Raw genomic sequence first — 18,899 nt, 5'->3', positions numbered from 1 at the left:
ACCGCGCCCCAATGAACTAATGTTTTTTTTTTTTTAATAAATACAAAGTATTTTTATGTATGAAATTTAGCATAACTGAATAGCATGTCAAGATGGCCGGGTTGGTCTAAGGCACCAATTTCAGGTATTGGTCAGAATGGTCATGGGTTCAAATCCTATTCTCGACATTTCTTTATAAGAAATTAGAAAAACTTAAATTATTCATTTCTTTACAAGAAATTAGGAAAACTACAATTATTTGCACTTTCAGTCACTAACTCAATTTAGTAATCCCCGGCTTCTACACAACATTGTCGACTTGCATTTTTTGTCGTATATTTTTGCTTTTTGGATGACCGGTTGTGTGACATTGTCAACTGTTTCAACGTTGGATACAATTGTGCAAACATCAGCTGAGCATTATACCAGATCATATTTTAGAGGATCTAAATCAAGTTTGTTCAATAATAGCTGGCCGATATCATCCAAACCAACAAGAAAATGTAGCAACAATCTGAACTGCCAATGCATATAGTCAATTATTAAATTGGGTTGCCTAAGCAACACGAAACAAAGTCAAGAACATGGAATACAATCAATTCAAATATCAGCCCAAACAAGAAATTTAAAGGAGAAAGGGGGAAAAGATCAACTCTACCCTATCTCTATAACAATGCTTCATCCAGTTAAAATGAGGCAAAGAAACCTCAAATTTTAGCAAACGATTTGTTACAAAAAAGAGCGTGGGCAATCAAAGAAACTTGGAACGGTTTCGCAAGCTATCACCAATAATTCTCTCAATCAACTGTGTGTAGAGCAATGAAGAACACAGAGATACTCCACGGTGTTTCACTAACCGCATAACTGTAAAAGCCCATCAAAACTCCATTGTAGTAGAACTACTCATGCCGGAATAGCAGTTGGAGCCTGCTTGGTCTTGGCATGTAATCTGGCCATGAAAGCTGGATTTGCTTTGAGCCTTTGTTTGACGTAAGCAGTCCGAGCCTCATCGACCAAAGCAGTAGCTTTTCCAGCCTCTTCGATTATGCTTAGCAAAGTTCTCAGGCAGTCTTTTCTATTTTCTTCACGGTGTTCAAACCTGAAACGATGGGAATTATATGCAATGCAGTAAAAGCCATTTGAAAAAAAAAAAAAAAAAAAAATCTGTATCATCTAAATCCGCAAGGTATTAAACTATTAACAATACAAATTTCTTGTCAGAATCCATAATAGACAAGAACAGATAATACTATTGCCAATATGTGAGATGTGAGACCAACCCAAATACTTCTATCCTCATTTAACTAATGGGTTCGTCTCGCATGCAACCCCGTCTCATATGTTACTGTGTTTTTATAGTACTGAAAAGATAAAGCGGTTATCCACGACATAGTGACAGTTTGAACGTATCACAGGTTTGCCTACTCGAAATCTGGATGCATAATCATAGATGTAAGAAGGATTTCAACGTTACCTTTCACTAGTTATTGTTAGCTCATCTTTTCCGGAATGATACCTTTTCCCAACTATTTCTCTCATACGGCGGAACTGACATTTCGACAGTCGAAGCTCCTTAACAGTCACTGATAATTTTACCTTTCTGTTTTTAGGATGCCAGGCATCTCCACCAGGAACAAGTACAAGTCGTGTTTGCCATCGGAGGATGGGACCCACACCAGGAGGATCATCGCTCTTTTTATCCACAGGCTTCGCCACCTCATCAGACTCTGGAAGAAGTCTCTCTTCCTCATTCTTCTTTATATGCTCTGCTACGATCTCATCCTCAAACACCTTGAATTGCTCATATGCTTTTTCTACTTCAAGTCCATTATTTTCCATTTTCTCCGCTAATTCATCACACTTTGCTTGGACCTTCTGCTTAATGTCCTCTACAAGAAAGCAATCATAATGGTGACAGGTCAGATGCTACATCCAAATTACTAGTCATTCAAACACACGTCTCAACAATATAATTATCAAAAAAGTTACAGCTATTAAAAAGGTCAAAGGGAAAGAGTAATATAAAATTAGTCACTGGAGGGTTAAAATTCGACTAAAAATATTCTGGATTTAGAAGGCAACTTTAAAATTCGACTAAAAATATTCTGGATTTAGAAGGCAACATTTTTTTTCCAAAGAACGTAAGGAAGTGTCTAATTTTCAATTACCCTAAATGCCATGAAAACTTTGTTTCCCAATGACAAAAAAAAAAAAAAAAAAAAAAAAAAAAAAAAAAAAAAACTTTTTTCCAATGAAAAACCATTAAAAGTTTATGATAAAACTTCCCTGGCTAATACGACCATGAAAAACCATTCAAAGTTTTAAACTCTCCCTTTTAACTCTTTTAATTCATCCCTCATTCTCTTAGTCCTAAGAAATTTGTCTGCCCATTTCCTAGCCCTGGTGGTGGGTCTTATACTGAGCGCCATATAACTGACTACAAGAAAAATGTCGGCTTATGCTCCATAAGACCATAGCTTCACAAATGGGATTGCTCACCAATATTAATTTCACAAATTTCGCCCAAGAAGGCACCTAGAAGATGTTTAGCTCTTCTTTTAATGCAATTCGAAGGATATAAGAGAGACAGGTTGCAACAGAACTCAAAATAAGTCGGAACTGTCAAGCTTATTGCCAAATATCACTACACACCCACACGAAGAACTTTAGGATGCTGGCACTTGGTTTTAAATGTCCATCTCCTACAAACTTCATGCAAGAGCACACTGAAAAGCTAAACAGCATAGGGTAGGTGCCCAATTGATCGTGTACAAATGTGATAGATACGTTAATGATATTTTAAGATTATAAGGCAAACAAAGGTAATAAAATAGTATCATATGTCTCGGACATTTGTTTACCTCTTTTTAAAATTCACTTTGCAAAAATACTAAAGGTAAACAATTGACTAGGGCGAGGAAGTAAACGAACAACACAGATGGAGATAAGGGGCAAAAAATGTTCAAAACAGTTCCAGTCTACATGTGTATAGTATAGTAAATGAAAAATGTCAATTTAAGTGTTTGGTACATTCCAATAGTTGCCATAATATCTTTAAAACAATGCATGATTGAGATATTTTTTTTCCAAAATAATGAAAAAACAAAAAAAAAAAGTTATAAATTGACGAGTATGTTACCTGGGAGAAGTTTATCCCAGTAAAGCATATCTTCCAAAATCTCCTCACACTCCTTAGGATCATCTACATATCCTTGTTGTTTTGCTTCGTCCACAATGGCATTCCACTTTTTGTCATCCATGTTGAAGTATTCATCTTGCAACATCCTCTTGACAACTACATCTTTTGCAGAGCATAAGTTTGGAATATCTTCATCAGTCTGAATAGCTTCATCAAAATCGGACTCGAATTCCTTATCCTCAACATTCTCCAATGGGGCAAAGCGTAGTTCTTCGGTCAGCTCATCATCAGTATCTTCGTGCTTTCCTGATAATTTTCTCGACAGTATGGCTTCTAGAACTGATGGGAGTGCCTCTTCATCACCCTCAAAGTACTTCCCTATCCTAGTTTTCAGCTCTGGAGTCAACCAAAAATATTTACCATCAGAAACATAAAGCAAAATAACGCAAGCAACATACATTTCATTCACATAGTGGTCGTTTAATTCCCTATAAGATACCTCAATGATTAGGAAGTAATATTTCACACGATTTTTCATCTCTTAAGAAATGATTACAACTTTTTGCCTCAAAACAAGAATTAGATTTCCCTACAGATTCCCTATTACCTAGGGGAGTCTAAGTAAGCAACTTCCTCGATTATGGAGAAAATAGAATTCCCAATGTCCCCAACTCATTTACGCCGACAAGACGACACCAAAGGCATTGATCGGTTTCAATCTGGCACTCAACAAGAACCTAAAATCAACCACATCCCAAAAATAACAACCCAACTTCCAAATTATATCCATAAATTTCTCAGAGAAACCACAGTTAGGTCTATACTAACTACTTCCTCCAAAAATCATCGACATTTTTGCTAATTTGGATTTGCAATACTCCGTATTACTTCCTAATGAAAACAGAAACAATGAACAACGAATCAACAAGCTACTATACAATCAGTAATTGGTTAAAAGAACATAGAATTGAATCAAAATTAATAAATACCTTCATTATCAACATCTTCAACAACTAAGTCTAAATTTTTTTCCTGGGTAGTTTTCAAGCTGGTGTGTTCAACAGCAGCAGAAGGAGGATGATGATGATTAGGGTTTTGATCAGACGAACCGGATTCTTCAGAAAAAAATCTGTGGAAAATGGGGAGATTGAATTTGGGAATTAAATTTAGGGTTTGATAATGAGGGATATGGGGAGATTTGGTGAAGGTGGTAGCGTAGAGTGACACATTTTTTAAGAGAGCTCTTCTCATGGCTTCCTCCTCTTCTCTTGTCTTTGATTCTTGCTTGTGCTTCGAGTCTCAGGGTTTAAGGTTGGTTCTGTAAAACTTGGTTTGTTCTCTCGGGTTTGGGCTTGGGCTTGCACTATGGTTTCGGTGTAGACCGTCCCAGACTCAATTATATTTCCAGGCAAATAATCATCTTCCCCTCTGCATATCACCAAATTCAATTAAATAAAAAACTGAACTATGCATTCTGCTCAAATTATCAGTACCAAATAATGCGAATTACAGTAAAGATACTAACTTTCGAAATTAATCAAACCCTCGAAACAGTAGAGATGGAGAAATTGGTGTAAATCTGTTGATTTTGGAACTAATTTTTTACAACAACAAATCCAAAAAACCCAGAAGCTTTACAAACAAATAAGTTTTTAATAAGCCCTAACCCAGAAAAAGAATCCTAAATTCGACCATCTTACCAAAAAAAATTAAAACAAATGAAATCAAATAACTTACTTCTTTATGTGAGAATGAGAATGAGGGATGACAGAGAAACACCGCTATCGCGGGAAGAAGATGAAGATATGAGGGAGGGAGATGATGAAGTTTGATGAAGATGTAAGCAATAAGGAAACGAAGGATGATAATGATGAAGGATGTTCTAACTTAGTGTTTTGATTTTTAACCAGAATAGTTGGGTGCCTGGGTATGGTATGGTAAGAGTTTTAATTGTTTTGTGGGTATGAATTGGAGGGTTAATTATGGTAATTTGTTAGTGTAATTAGTAAACCGAGTTGGGAAATAAGTAAAATTATGTTCGGGAGTGAAATACGGTGTGAGTTGGGATATATACACTCTAATGTAGGTGGTATTTTGTAATAAATGAAATACATGGTGGTAGTTTGTAAAATACGATAAATAGTAGGTGGTACAGCTGATTCTAAGGTTACACAAGAAAACTTTTGCATTCAGAAAACGCATAAATATACACTCTAATGTAGGTGGTATTCTAAGGTTCTACCAATAAAAGATCATTACAAGGAAAACTTTTGCACTCAGAAAATGCAGATACGAATACTCTTAAGTCTTAACACATTAGCATTCAACCAGTTACTACCAAGAGCTACAGCTGATTCTAAGGTTACACAAGAGAAGTTAACACCTGATGAAAGTTAAAAAACCGTGTGGAACTGTGGATCCAAATATTGACACCCACATACTTCGTATTACTTTTTCTGTTTCTCTTTCAGAAGGAAAAGGAAGCTTAATTCAACCGGCCGTGTTCTACAACCAATAAAACTAGATATCCCCTCCATTTCTAAACGTTCTTCCCATTTTTTCAAAATTCCCCTCACATAAATGTGAGAAGACCACGGTGAGACGGAGTTAGTACACTACAATGATAGCAGATAAAGACTACATAATTAACCAAGACTCCCAAGTGTTATACAAGTCATACTACCAATTACATTTCCGTCCCACGACTTTCTTCAAAAGAATTCTGTCAATTCTATCAGCACACATATCTTCAAAAGAATGCTACTCAAACCTAGTCGTAATATGCAATCACTTTTATCACAAAAATTCACCTTACTCCTCCATGCAACAGATTCACAACTTAGTCTGGTAATTCAACAGTCGCAACGAAACATTACAATTTACAAACAATAATCGCATAAATTCTGCAACTAGTAAGTCTTAATTTTTTCGGAAATTCAACGAAACGCAACGAAACATTACAACAATAATCACATAAATACTATAACTAAAAACGATGCAATCAAATTGATAAAAAGCTCAGTTCACAGACATTCAAGTGCACTACTCAACTCGAACGAAGCTTAACCCTAATTCAAATAAGCTAATAATCTCCATAAAACACAGTAAACAACAAATTGAATCGAAAAACGGGACAAATTGTGATTATATTAAATATCAGATCATTATACGCTAAAATATAAAAGAACGAGGATATACATACAGAAATTTGTTGCTCAATCGAATAGAAACGGAGTATTACCAACTAAATATTTGAAATTGATGGGATTAAACGGCTAAAGATGATGATTGTATGAAGTACGACAGTCAAAAAGTAAAAGAGGTATGAAGCTGGAGATATTGAGCTTTAATGGCGGATGAACAAAGAGAGAGATTGGTAAACCTAAGTCCGTTATAAAATGCAAATCCAAAAGAATGAATTGACTAAATGTTTATTATATAAATATGTATATTTATTATAGTAAAAGTAGTTATAACAAAATGGGGATGTAGCTCAGATGGTAGAGCGCTCGCTTAGCATGCGAGAGGTACGGGGATCGATACCCCGCATCTCCATTATTTTTTTATTAATTACAATGAATCTTGTTGCAAAACTAATTTGGTATTTTTTTACTGCTACCCTACGGTTATAGCGACAAATCCACAAAGCTACCTATGAAATGTTTTTGGACGATATTTTAATCAAATTCAAATGATTTTACACAAATAGATATGTAAATGCTTTAAATAAGTATTTCCGGTTCGTTTGAATAATTTTTAAATTTTTTTATCTTTATTTATTATTCGCAAAAGTGGTAATTAAGCCCATAACTTTAGTCAATTGTGAGAATAGGCCCCGTAACTCACAAATGGAGTAATTTGGCCTCATAACTTTGATAAAAAAGTGAAATTAAACCCAAAATTAAAAATACTCGGTAATTTTTATTTAGCCGTTGGTAAACATGTCTTTGTTTTCTTCATTGTCAACTATACACCTCCATCAAAGGCGTTCCTAATCTCCATTAAAGGAGATTAACTTGCTCACTTATTAGCTCCATTTTACAGGAAGACTTGTAGGTGTACTATACAAAGAGAATAAGGTGTGTGGGACAAAATCTCAAGGCAGAGGACGAAAAGAGAAGGATACACTAGTTTTTACACGAGTTTTACTGTGGGATTGAAAAAAAAAAGTACCTATAATGGCTATAGATAGTTACCAACTTCGGAAACGAGTATATAACTATATAAGCGTAATTGTGTAACCATCTTCATCAAATTGGACAAGAAAAATGAGAACAGGCAATACAGGGCAATCGATTACAGTATAATTGGAACTACTTTAGATGTCATTTTAAGATGCAATTTTTCAACTAGCGATTTCATATACAAAAGAAACAAAATTTACCAATGTTTGTCGAACATGAGTGATTTCGTGTCAGTCAAATTAATACAGTTGGTGATTGTGATTTATACTGAGTTATAAACTGAGAACCCATTTCCCCAACTTGCCTTAATTTCCACGGGTCGAGCACTTGTCCACGGCTTCCTGTCCGGTCCTAACATTCCCGCGAATGCTTACACAACAGCCTTCCTAGTGGCAATTCAGCCCTTGCCTACATAATTACTGATCATCATATAGTATGTATCAAGCAGCAGCAACAACACCTTTGACGCGAAAGAGAGATCCCACACATACTTAGCAAAGGCGATCAGCCATCAATTTCTAACACAGTCAGCCTGCAATAGTCCCATCAAATCGACAATATCATTCTCTTGTCTGCCTATAATGATCAGCAAAGAAAGAAAATCCACCAAAGCTCTCTAACAACCAAGACCATATCTAATGTCACTTTAGAAAATAGTGTGTGCTAAAAGCATACGACCAATCCATGTCGGTGACACATTGGCCCTCATAAACAGAAGAAATGTTGAAAAAGTGGATAGCTTAAATTAGACTACACCGGAAACCAACATATATACAAATAGAATACATCTTCCAAATCAAAAATGTATGTTAAAAAAAAGTTAACACCTCACACCTTTCTCATCTGTGCGGTTATTGGATATCATCTTATACATTTTGCGGGTATGATAGAATGGGGAAAAGCTGTTTGCTTTAATCAACTGAACGGGACATAAGAAGCCAAAATAAGAGACAGAAGCAAGCACAATTTATGTTGCAAAAAAGAAATATTACGAAGTACAAATCAGACCATACAACCCCATGTCAATTCTCTCAAAACTGCAGGAAAGCTATGTTTACATCTCTTACAATATGAGTTTACCTAGTAGCGTGATTACCAGCTCCAAAGCATTTACTGTTCATTAACATTAACAAATCAACTGTTCGTACTGAAGATGTGATCATTTCGAGAACAAAAATATCTCAACCAAGACTCACCTGAACACTTGCCCCTTCCATAGCTTAGTCATAATCATAATCATTTCAGAAATCTGAGACTTACAAGGGTTAGAAGAATACTTTTTAAGACTTTAATGAGTAGATACAAGAATCGTGTAAGATGAGATCATTATAGTTCAATATTACGGGCGGAGATATGGAGATAGCCGCCGCTTTGTGAACAAAGAGATATGGTTGTATACATCTGACCCATTCTTGTTCTGCTATTTGCAGGAGGCATCAAGGCACAAGGATAAAGTTGCTTACTTGCCGTCGTCGTATTATGGATGGACGATATCAAGATGATACAATTGCAAAAGCAAAAGGAGCTTGTGTAACTGGAGTTTCTACACTTTCAGAGACATCAATAGAGTTTGAGCAGTTTGAACAAGTAGATTTCAGCTGCATATTCTGCCTTTTAATTAATCCCACTGCCACTCATGTTCCTTAATTTGCCATGTAGCGCAAGGCCATTGATTTGTGTTAACAACGTGGCAGCCATTTTACTCGGGAGTCGGGAATCACACAGCTTCTCAATTAACCATATCACAATTTGCTTCATTCATTCTCTTTTCTTCCCCTGACAATTAGTAGATGTGTAAAATGATCAGATTAACTTCACCAATTGTTGCTCACAATATGTCATCAAAACATTAATGCACAAATAATTTGACAACAGAAGATAAGTTTAGAAGCACAAGAGAAGGATAAGGTTTAGTGCAGCCAGTAACCCATGATCAAAACATTGATATCAAAATAGCAAAGAGGCGCGCCGCGCGTACCATCATGTTCGAGAAAATACTTTTGAACCAAAGCTTTGTCTTTATCACTAACATCACGAGCAGTGAGCAAGCCGAGAAATAAAGAGGCAGTCTTGTCATCAACAGCAAACCTTAGGCTTCTCATAATACGAAGATAATCCAAAGCCATGGCGATATCATTAGCATTGAGAAATCCTTTGATAATTGTATTATAAGTGCGTCCATTTGGAGGACATCCATTGTCCGCCATCTCCTTTAATAGTTTTGTTGCATCACCTAACAGCCCTTGCCTACATAGGACTTTAACCATTGTAGTGTAGGTAGTTACATTTGGCCGCAACCGCTTCGCTACAAGAAAACAGAACACCTTTCCTGCTTCAACTAGTCTCCCAGCTTCACATAGACCATTAACTAAAATACTATATGTAACAATGTCAGGGGGCACTCCATTATTCTCCATCTCTTTAAGTAAGGAGATCGCTGCATCAATCTGTGCATTTCTTAAAAGGCCATCAAGCAATGAATTGTAAGTAACCACATTGGGCGACACATCGCGATCTTGCATCTCTTTAAAAAGGTGGAGTGCAAGCTGGAGTCTCTCATCCTTGCACAAGGCATCTATAATGGTGCTATAAGTGAACACATTGGGCGACACACCACGATCTTGCATATCTTTAAAAAGCTCGAGTGCAAGCTGGAGTCTCTCATCCTTGCACAAGGCATCTATAATGGTGCTATAAGTGAACACATCTGGGGTTATATGGGTTCCTTTAAGATGCATGGCCTGGAGCATTTCCAATGCTTTGTCAAACTTTTTAGACTTGCAATATCCATTGATTAAGCTACTGAAAGTCGCTACATTAGGGACGACACTATATTTCAACATAATATCAAGGAGCTTTTCTGCCTCCTCCATCTCTCCACGCAAACAGTACCCATCCAACAAAGCAGAGTAAGTGATAATGTTAGGGTGCACACCTCTCTTAGTCATGAGTCCAAAAATAGTCCTTGCTTCTTCAACATGTCCCTCTTTAGAGTAACTGTCAACAAAGGTGGTGTAGGTGACAACGCACGGAGCAATGTTGTTGTCCAACATCTCAGTCAACAATCCCTTAGCATCATCCCAAAACCCTAAACTACAGAATCCTCTAATTAAGGTATTATAGGTTACGACATCGGGCAAAATGTTGTTGGCTTTCATCTCCTTGAAAAGGCAAAGGGCATGCGGGACCAATTTGTTTTTACAAAGAGCTCCAGCATGGTGGCGAGATTGGCAAAGACCATTGAAGATAGAATTGTAAGTAACAAGGGAGGGTTGTATCCCAAGCTTGACGGTTTTATGTAATAATTGAACAGCTTGGTCCAACATATGAGAATGAATAAGGCCATTGAGTAAGGTATTGATAATGACAGCATTAGGAGGATATCCAAGCTTAAGGTGCTTACCCAGAAGAGAGAAAGCAAAATCAAGACGACCCAAAGAGCAATAACACCTGGTGAGAATACCAACAAAATGCATATTGGGGCGGCGACCGGACAATTCAAGTTGATTGAAGAGGGTAACAATAGTGGAGAAAGGGGGATTGGGTTTAATCTTAGACATGGAATTAAACAGCTGAGTGTAGACGAAAATAGAAGGGCGAGGACGAAGAGAGTTCAATTGATGAAATATTGAAATCGGAAGATCGACACTAGAAAACCCTAATAGACATTGTTGTCTAACAGAATTGAGAAATAATCGGGGATCGTCAACGGCATGATTAAACGAAGAGTAATTTGGGGAAAGTAATTGAGAATGAAATCGTCGATACTGAAAAGGGAAAATGCGAAGAAGAATACCTGAGATTCTGACAATCATCATCATCATCATCATCATAGGCTAAAAATGTAGAATACAAGCTGAAGTAGGCGATTTAGAACATTTGCCCGCCTTCTTTATTATGAGAACACAAGTAGCGAGATTAAGGAGAGTAATAATTTTGAGTGGATATTAATTGTCTTGTCACACTAATCTCTACTATTTTCATTTCGTTAATTCTATGTAATTATGTCTGGTTAATGGCATGATCTTCAGTAAGAGGATTATACATCTGATGTACTACCTCCAACTTTATAGTTTATAAGCATTCTAATAAAGTTTTTGAGTTTTATTTTAAAGTTTCTGAATTTTACTATGAAGTTTTTGAATTTATTCACTTAAACATTCAACTCTAAAATATTGCAATAAAACTCAAAAACATTACTATAAGTTTAGTTAAATTTGAGTTTTGACGGAAAAATATTAAAATCTAACTTATAAATTTTAATATGCTCGAAAAAAATACAAATATGCTCAAAAACAAATAAAGTTTGAGTAAATAAGCTCAAAAAAATTACATATATGCTCAAAAAACAAAAAAGTTGGAGGTAGTACATCCGTTGTATGTTCCTTTTTCTCCATGATCTTGCAACATGCAATATTAGGCGTCCATTACCATGGAATTATACTGATCCCCATTTTCGTAGACACGCCTGCATCACCGTCACCACTGTCAAAGTGTCAATAATTAGCACCAAAATTTCCACCAACGCACCACCCTAATTACAGCACACTAGCTTGACCGCCGTAAACCACCCTAATCTCCATGTCATCCCTAACCATAAACCCTAATTGATACTAATTGATAAAAAATTAAGTATATTAATTTCACTAATAAACCCTAATAATTTGAACAAAACAAATTAATAATTACTAAACAACTAAATTACTTTACTAATTGGAGAATTATGTTCCATTGTTCAAATATTTAGAGTAATTAGATTCGATTTTAGGGAAAAAAGATACATATAAGAATTAATTGTTTAGGTTTAGAAAAAGGGTATGATACGGAAAGTTAATGAAAAAGTGTATGTGAAAGAGTAAAGTCCGTATGTGAAAAAGTAACTCCGTTAATATAATACTCCTCTCATTTATTAGAGAAATGGGGTGATAATTGTTGAATGGAGGGAGTATTACTTAATATTCTCCTTATGTTTTTACTTGGCCGCTTACAAATATAATGTTACCTTGTCCTGTCACTCGAACAGGGTACAAAAACCCGACTTATATAAGATGCTATTAAACTATTTGCATGAAAATTAATAAAAATACAATTGAAATATTTGAGTTTATAGAAAAGTAGGAATTAAGCAAATGTATTGAAAATTTGTATTTAAAGGAAATAAAAATAATATAAAATTTTCAAATTTTAGAATAAAGCATGCTTTTATATGTTTTAAAATATGTTTTAAAGCATAATTTTACCAAATTATTAATTATTCAAATGATTACATGCGTGTAACAACTGATAAGTTTACTACTCGTACTTTGTATAGCTTACAACATTGAATATATTAGACGAAAAATGCTTATTCTAATTACTAACTTCTCATATTAAACTACATAACTACGAAAAAAATTAAGGTTTGCCATAAAAAGAAGGGTAAGGTGAGGGTAAAAGCACTCTTTAGAATAAGAGAAGCCTAAGGAAAAACTTTTAAAGTAGCACCGAGAGTTGATATAACAGTCACAATAGAGTTAAAAAGAAATTGAGTAACAAGAATATTTTTATGATGAAAAAAGAGCACATTAAACTCATTGTCAGAAACGTTTCAAGAGACATTGACAATAATAAAGATATAAAACCCACTGTTGAGGTGGGGAAGATATGTCCAAAAAGAAGGGATCTAAAAGGCTTAAGGGTATACTGCATGACTGCATCTATATTAGTAGTTTATCATACTTTAAATTCAAAGATCAAAAGAGAGGAGGTGTGTACATGTTGTATGTAACACATGCAATGTTAAATGAATTAAAATACAAATGGATTCTCATATTTTTTTTTTGTTTTACCCATTAAACCTCTCCAAACTACTATCTAAGGGAAAAAATGTGATATCCAATAAGTGTCGATTAGTTTAGCATTAATTAACTACTATCTAAGCAATATTTATTGTTAATCAAATATGTTAGCATTAAAATTGATCTATAGCCCTCTTTTCACGATTAAGGCTAAAACATCCTTATACATTTTACATTTATTAAGACAATTATTTTAAAATCTGTGCAAAGCACGGGCATCACACTAGTTAACTATAAAGGTAGCTCACAACTGAAACGATAGGTGAAAACTGAAAAATTAGCTGCAACCTGAAATAGTAATTGATAAGGTGGCTGAAAATTAGGAGTCATTATGGTAACTGATTATATAAAAAAAACGTTTGTCAAACTAACTGAAAATGTACCTTTTGGTGAAATGACATAAAAGAATATATTAATTATTTAATACTCCATTATAGATTAGAGGGATAAAAGATAAAATAGAATCAAGTACCTTCTTTCTCACATGCAACCTTATATAGTATTTCGTGTCAGATATCTTATTTGGTGAAATAAGCTAATTGCCAAACATTTATAAAATAAGTTGATCCATATAAGCTACTGTCTACTTCGGTCAAATAATTAAAATGTCTTGTTAAACAAAGCCTAAAAAGAGGAGAGATCACATCAACGATTTAACCCTCCCTAATCAGATTAATTAGTTTGGGCAATTTTTTTAATCAAAACACGTATACAACCAATAGTGAAAAAAGGACTCGATTTTTATATTATATTTATTTTAACTTTCCTCTTTATCACTTCTATTAATTTAGACAAAACGGGTAAGACTAACGGTAACACTTGTGCTAATTAAACAAGTAACTAACTTAATTAACTTCGATTAATCTCAATTGAAGACTCGTTAATCAATTAACTGAAGTAGACTTTAAAAACAATTCAGTAATTAAGACTTGACATTTGATATTGCGGTTTGGCCCTAACTTAAAACTTAAATTCCAGGTAGAATCGTAATTGTGAAATTGACAAATCAAGTTGCTAATTTGTTACGTAACCAAGACACCTACTTAAATTCCAGGTAGAATCGTAATTATGAATCCCAACCTATATTACTCTAATGCTTTACTTAGCTGCCATGTCCCATTGTCCGGCACCTACTTATTCGATATCGACACGACACTTCGACACTCCATTTTAGACCGAAAAAAATAGAAAAATTTGAACAAAATAGCCGTATCCGACACGACACCCATGTCGGAGTCGAGGTAACACAGAATTCCCAATACAATGAAATCTTAAGACAAGCCAAATGCGCGCAGGAGTGCAAGACCATGAACCACAGTCATCCCACAGATTCCATAAAAAACGTAAATTCATTTGCGATAAATCTTTTACAGTATTTTTTGTTTTGATAACATGGCAAATGGTGTACGGTACAATTCAAGACTGCATTTCTCGAGAATTTGTAGAGCTGGTATCCCCAACCTGTCAAATCTCACAAAAAGCATTGCCTTATACCACTCGGGTCGAGTACTTTCCCCCCGGCTTCCTGTCAGCTCCTAACATTCCCTCGAATGCTTACACAACAGCCTTCCTTATTACAAGTCAGACATCCTAATTAACATCAGCAAAACCAAAGCTTACCACTAATTTCTGATCATTCCCTTGCCCACATAATTTCAGATTATTACAGAGTTGCTCTAAGGACTTTGCAAAGGCCATTATTTATGATATTGTTAGGCACAATTCCACTTCCCTCCGTTCCACTCACAATTTACTCCGCTCATTCTCCTCTTCCCCTAAAGATCAGTAAAATTTGACCAATGATCCTAGCTCAAATATGCAGACTCCTAAAAAAAACTTCAGTGTGTAGATTTCTCAAAGGAAGTACAATATGCACAACATATATAACAACAACAAAGACGACGACAGTAACATTAACCCCCAAAGAGGCCCGCAGATTATGGATTTAAGGGTGGTTGGATACTCACATCCTTAACCCTACGGACATAGATGCTCTACGGACTTCGCGAAAGCCGTCATTTATGATATAGGAACAATTCCACTTCCTTCAGTTGCACTCACAATCTGCTCAGCTCATTCTCCTCTTCTCCTGAAAATCAGGAAACGAGTAATGATCAGTAAAAGTTCATCAATGACCCAGGCTCCTCAAAGGAACTACAATATGTACACTTCTCAAAGGAACTACAATATACACAACATATATAACAACAAAGACGACGACAGTAACATTATCCCTCAAAGGCTCCTGCAAATCATGGGTTAAGGGGTGGTTGGATATTCACAACCCTACCCCTATGTTCGTAATGTTGAAAGATTGTTTCAACATAACAAATCAAAACATCAGAAAATAAATTACAAATAGGAGCTAAATGAAATGGCATAGATTTAACATTATAAATGAAAAGCATTGGCCACTTAACAAATACATTAAGCAAATTGGAGCTGGAAATACACGTTAGCCTCCATCAGTCAATTCTTACAACATTGATATCCAAATACGTTCCACGTACCATTATACTCGAGAAGATACTTTTGAAGCAAAGCTTTGTCCGTGTCACTAATATCACGAGCAGTGAGTAAGCCGGAAAATAAAGTAGTGTGGGTATCAGTAGCAAATCCTTTGCTCCTCATTTGTTGAACATGATCTAAAGCTTTAGCAATATCATTAGTACCGATAAATCCTTTAATAATTGTGTTGTAGGTACGTTGATATGGAGAACATCCATTGTCTACCATCTCCTTCAAAATTTTGGTTGCATCACCTAGCAATCCAAGACTACATAGCAATTTAATCATTACGGTATAGGTAGTTACATCAGGCCGCAACCCCTTACCTACGATTAAAAAAAACACCTCTGAGGCTTCGGCAAGTCGCCCTGCTTCTGATGCGGGAGCAATATCGAGCTCTAGCGCACTCTTACTTAACGCTGATCCGAGTCCTTATTTTGGCGCTAAAAGAAATGCGAGTTATGTCACAATGATAAGTTGGACATCGAGCTCTAGCTAATCCGAGAAGTGCCGTCCAAGGAGTGCCGCCCAAGGAGAGTGCCGCCCAAGTTAGAGGATGATTTTAGTCTTCCTCACCTAGTTTTCCTCACCTAGTTTTTACAAAAATCTAGCATATTTTTTCTACATAGTCTTAAATAATGCCTTGGAGCCCAAGCATGCTTAGGAAATTGCCCCTAGCATTTAATGTTGCCTTGGAGCCCAAGCACATCTTTTACTATATAAGGACCAAGCCTCCCACATTTGTAATCATCCAATTTTCAGAAATATAAACCCAAGTGTAGAGATTTTCTCTCAAACTTTGAATGCTTGCGAGTGTTCTTGTCTTCCTTGCGAGGTCGGCGCCATATTTCAACCTTGTTTACTGTGTGTTCTTGGTTGAAATATCCTTTGTTTCCCTCCTTGTTCCTGTGTGGTCTTGGTTGGAGATTTCAGTTTTAGTTGAGTTATCTTGCGAGGTTTCTTAGCTAATCCATATCCATTTTACTTTACATTTTCCGCTGCAATTTAAACTCATAAAACACCAAAAATATCACTCACAATACTTCACCAAATCAGGCCTTTTCGTGTCTAAAATTCACACCAATTTGGGACCCGGTTTTACATCAAATTGGGCTCCAAGGCATTATTTAAGACTATGTAGAAAAATAATTTAGGGAAGTAACAATTCCATTCGTCCTTTGATTGTCTTGGTTCGTCCAATTTGCGTCACCTGCGTAAAACTTGGACATTTCGCCTTAAAACGACCATATCTCCTTCGTTACTTAACCAAATAAATCGTGTGACCACTCGTTGGAAAGCTTTCATCATGTACTTTCATTTAAAACAGGAATCACACCAAAATTAGCCATATTTTCGGAGATATTTAGCTTTTAAATCAAGTGAACGAATCTGAATTGTTAAGAATGACTTGAACTTGCGTTTTGAACATATACCCATGTCCCTCCTGCATCATTAATGATGCGGGAGCAATATCGAGCTCTAGCGCACTCTTACTTAACGCTGATCCGAGTCCTTATTTTGTCGCTAAAAGAAATGCGAGTTATGTCACAATGATAAGTTGGACATCGAGCTCTAGCTAATCCGAGAAGTGCCGTCCAAGGAGTGCCGCCCAAGGAGAGTGCCGCCCAAGTTAGAGGATGATTTTAGTCTTCCTCACCTAGTTTTCCTCACCTAGTTTTTACAAAAATCTAGCATATTTTTTCTACATAGTCTTAAATAATGCCTTGGAGCCCAAGCATGCTTAGGAAATTGCCCCTAGCATTTAATGTTGCCTTGGAGCCCAAGCACATCTTTTACTATATAAGGACCAAGCCTCCCACATTTGTAATCATCCAATTTTCAGAAATATAAACCCAAGTGTAGAGATTTTCTCTCAAACTTTGAATGCTTGCGAGTGTTCTTGTCTTCCTTGCGAGGTCGGCGCCATATTTCAACCTTGTTTACTGTGTGTTCTTGGTTGAAATATCCTTTGTTTCCCTCCTTGTTCCTGTGTGGTCTTGGTTGGAGATTTCAGTTTTAGTTGAGTTATCTTGCGAGGTTTCTTAGCTAATCCATATCCATTTTACTTTACATTTTCCGCTGCAATTTAAACTCATAAAACACCAAAAATATCACTCACAATACTTCACCAAATCAGGCCTTTTCGTGTCTAAAATTCACACCGATTTGGGACCCTGTTTTACATCAGCTTCACAAAGGCCATTAACTATAGTAGTATATGTGATAATATTAGTAGCCACTCCATTATTCTCTATCTCTTTATGTAGGGAAATCGCCGCATCAATCTGCGCATTTTTTACAAGGCCGTCCAGCAATGCATTGTAAGTGACCACATTAGGTTCCACACCTTGATTTTTCATGTTATTAAAAAGCTGGACCGCAAGATGGAGTCTCTTGTCCTTGCACAAGGCATCTATAACAGTATTATAGGTGACAACATCTGGGATAATACGTGTTCCTTTAAGATGCATGTCTTTGAACATGTCCAAAGCCTTGTCAATATTTTTAGACTTGCAATATCCATTGATTAAGCTACTTAAAGTCATAACATCAACACCATCTTTCACCATAATATCAAGGAGCTTTTCTGCCTCCTCCATCTTGCCACGCAAGGAGTACCCGTGGAACAAAGCATTGTAAGTAATAATCTCAGGTGCACACCTCTCTTGGTCATGAGCTCAAAAATGGCCCTTGCTTTATCGACATTTCCTTCTTTGCAGTACATGTCAACTAAGGTGTTGAAGGTGTCTAGGCCCGGAGAAATGTTGTTTTCCAACATCTCATTCAACAATCCCTTAGCATCATCCCAAAGCCCTAAACTACAGAGTCCTCGAATTAAGGAATTGTATATGACAACGTCGGGCAAAATGTTATTGGTTGTCATCTCCTTGAAAAGACTAAGTGCTTGAGGTAACAATTTGTTTTTACAAAGAGTATAAATGATAGTGCTATAAATGACAAGATTGGGCTTAAAAGGGGAAGTAGACTCCATATTCCTCAGCAAACGAAGAGCTCCAGCATTGTCACCAGAGCGGCAAAGATAAGTAAATGATGAAAGTTATAATTCCATCCGTCTAAGTTGTTTATTTAAGTTATTATTCTTTAAGAGAGGTATATTGATTAAAGATAAGTAAATGGATAAGATGTAGAGAGTAATCGTAAATTAAAAGATAGGCACGAATTCCGACAAAGTGTTTGAAGTAGTTGAGAATTATGGTCAATTGAAGTTTTTCGGCCAAATAAATTGTGACT

At 36.0% G+C, this 18,899-nt stretch overlaps 2 protein-coding genes and 1 non-coding gene across 4 annotated transcripts; 1 reads left to right on the top strand and 2 right to left on the bottom strand.

The window, feature by feature from the left end:
• Window positions 1-494: 494 nt before the first annotated feature.
• Window positions 495-6,538, bottom strand: LOC141657577 (uncharacterized). 2 transcript variants are annotated; one of them, XM_074464857.1, is made up of 5 exons: window positions 6,360-6,538; window positions 4,108-4,546; window positions 3,119-3,514; window positions 1,454-1,868; window positions 495-1,078 (listed from the first exon to the last, which is right to left on the bottom strand). In XM_074464857.1, the coding sequence occupies exons 2-5, from the start codon at window positions 4,367-4,369 to the stop codon at window positions 883-885; spliced, it is 1,269 nt and encodes a 422-aa protein (XP_074320958.1). In that variant the 5' UTR covers window positions 4,370-4,546; window positions 6,360-6,538; the 3' UTR covers window positions 495-882. The 2 variants fall into 2 exon arrangements, with proteins under 2 accessions (XP_074320958.1, XP_074320959.1); XM_074464858.1 differs by having other exon boundaries at window positions 6,321-6,486.
• Window positions 6,539-6,600: 62 nt separating this feature from the next.
• On the top strand, window positions 6,601-6,673 carry TRNAA-AGC (transfer RNA alanine (anticodon AGC)). Its single transcript has one exon. It is a non-coding gene; the product is annotated as a tRNA-Ala (tRNA).
• Window positions 6,674-7,348: 675 nt separating this feature from the next.
• LOC141655557 (uncharacterized) lies at window positions 7,349-18,247 on the bottom strand. Its single transcript, XM_074462631.1, has 6 exons — window positions 17,821-18,247; window positions 15,639-15,901; window positions 11,845-11,915; window positions 11,734-11,770; window positions 9,281-11,138; window positions 7,349-9,078 (listed from the first exon to the last, which is right to left on the bottom strand). Exons 1-6 carry the CDS (start codon window positions 18,245-18,247, stop codon window positions 9,032-9,034), a joined length of 2,703 nt encoding a protein of 900 aa, XP_074318732.1. The 3' UTR covers window positions 7,349-9,031.
• Between the last annotated feature and the right edge of the window lie 652 nt (window positions 18,248-18,899).

The sequence above is a fragment of the Silene latifolia genome, chromosome 5 (assembly GCF_048544455.1).
Source record: "Silene latifolia isolate original U9 population chromosome 5, ASM4854445v1, whole genome shotgun sequence".
NCBI lineage: Eukaryota > Viridiplantae > Streptophyta > Magnoliopsida > Caryophyllales > Caryophyllaceae > Silene > Silene latifolia.
The sequence above is the reverse complement of the archived record's forward strand: the minus strand, read 5'-3'. Positions and strand labels throughout refer to the sequence as shown.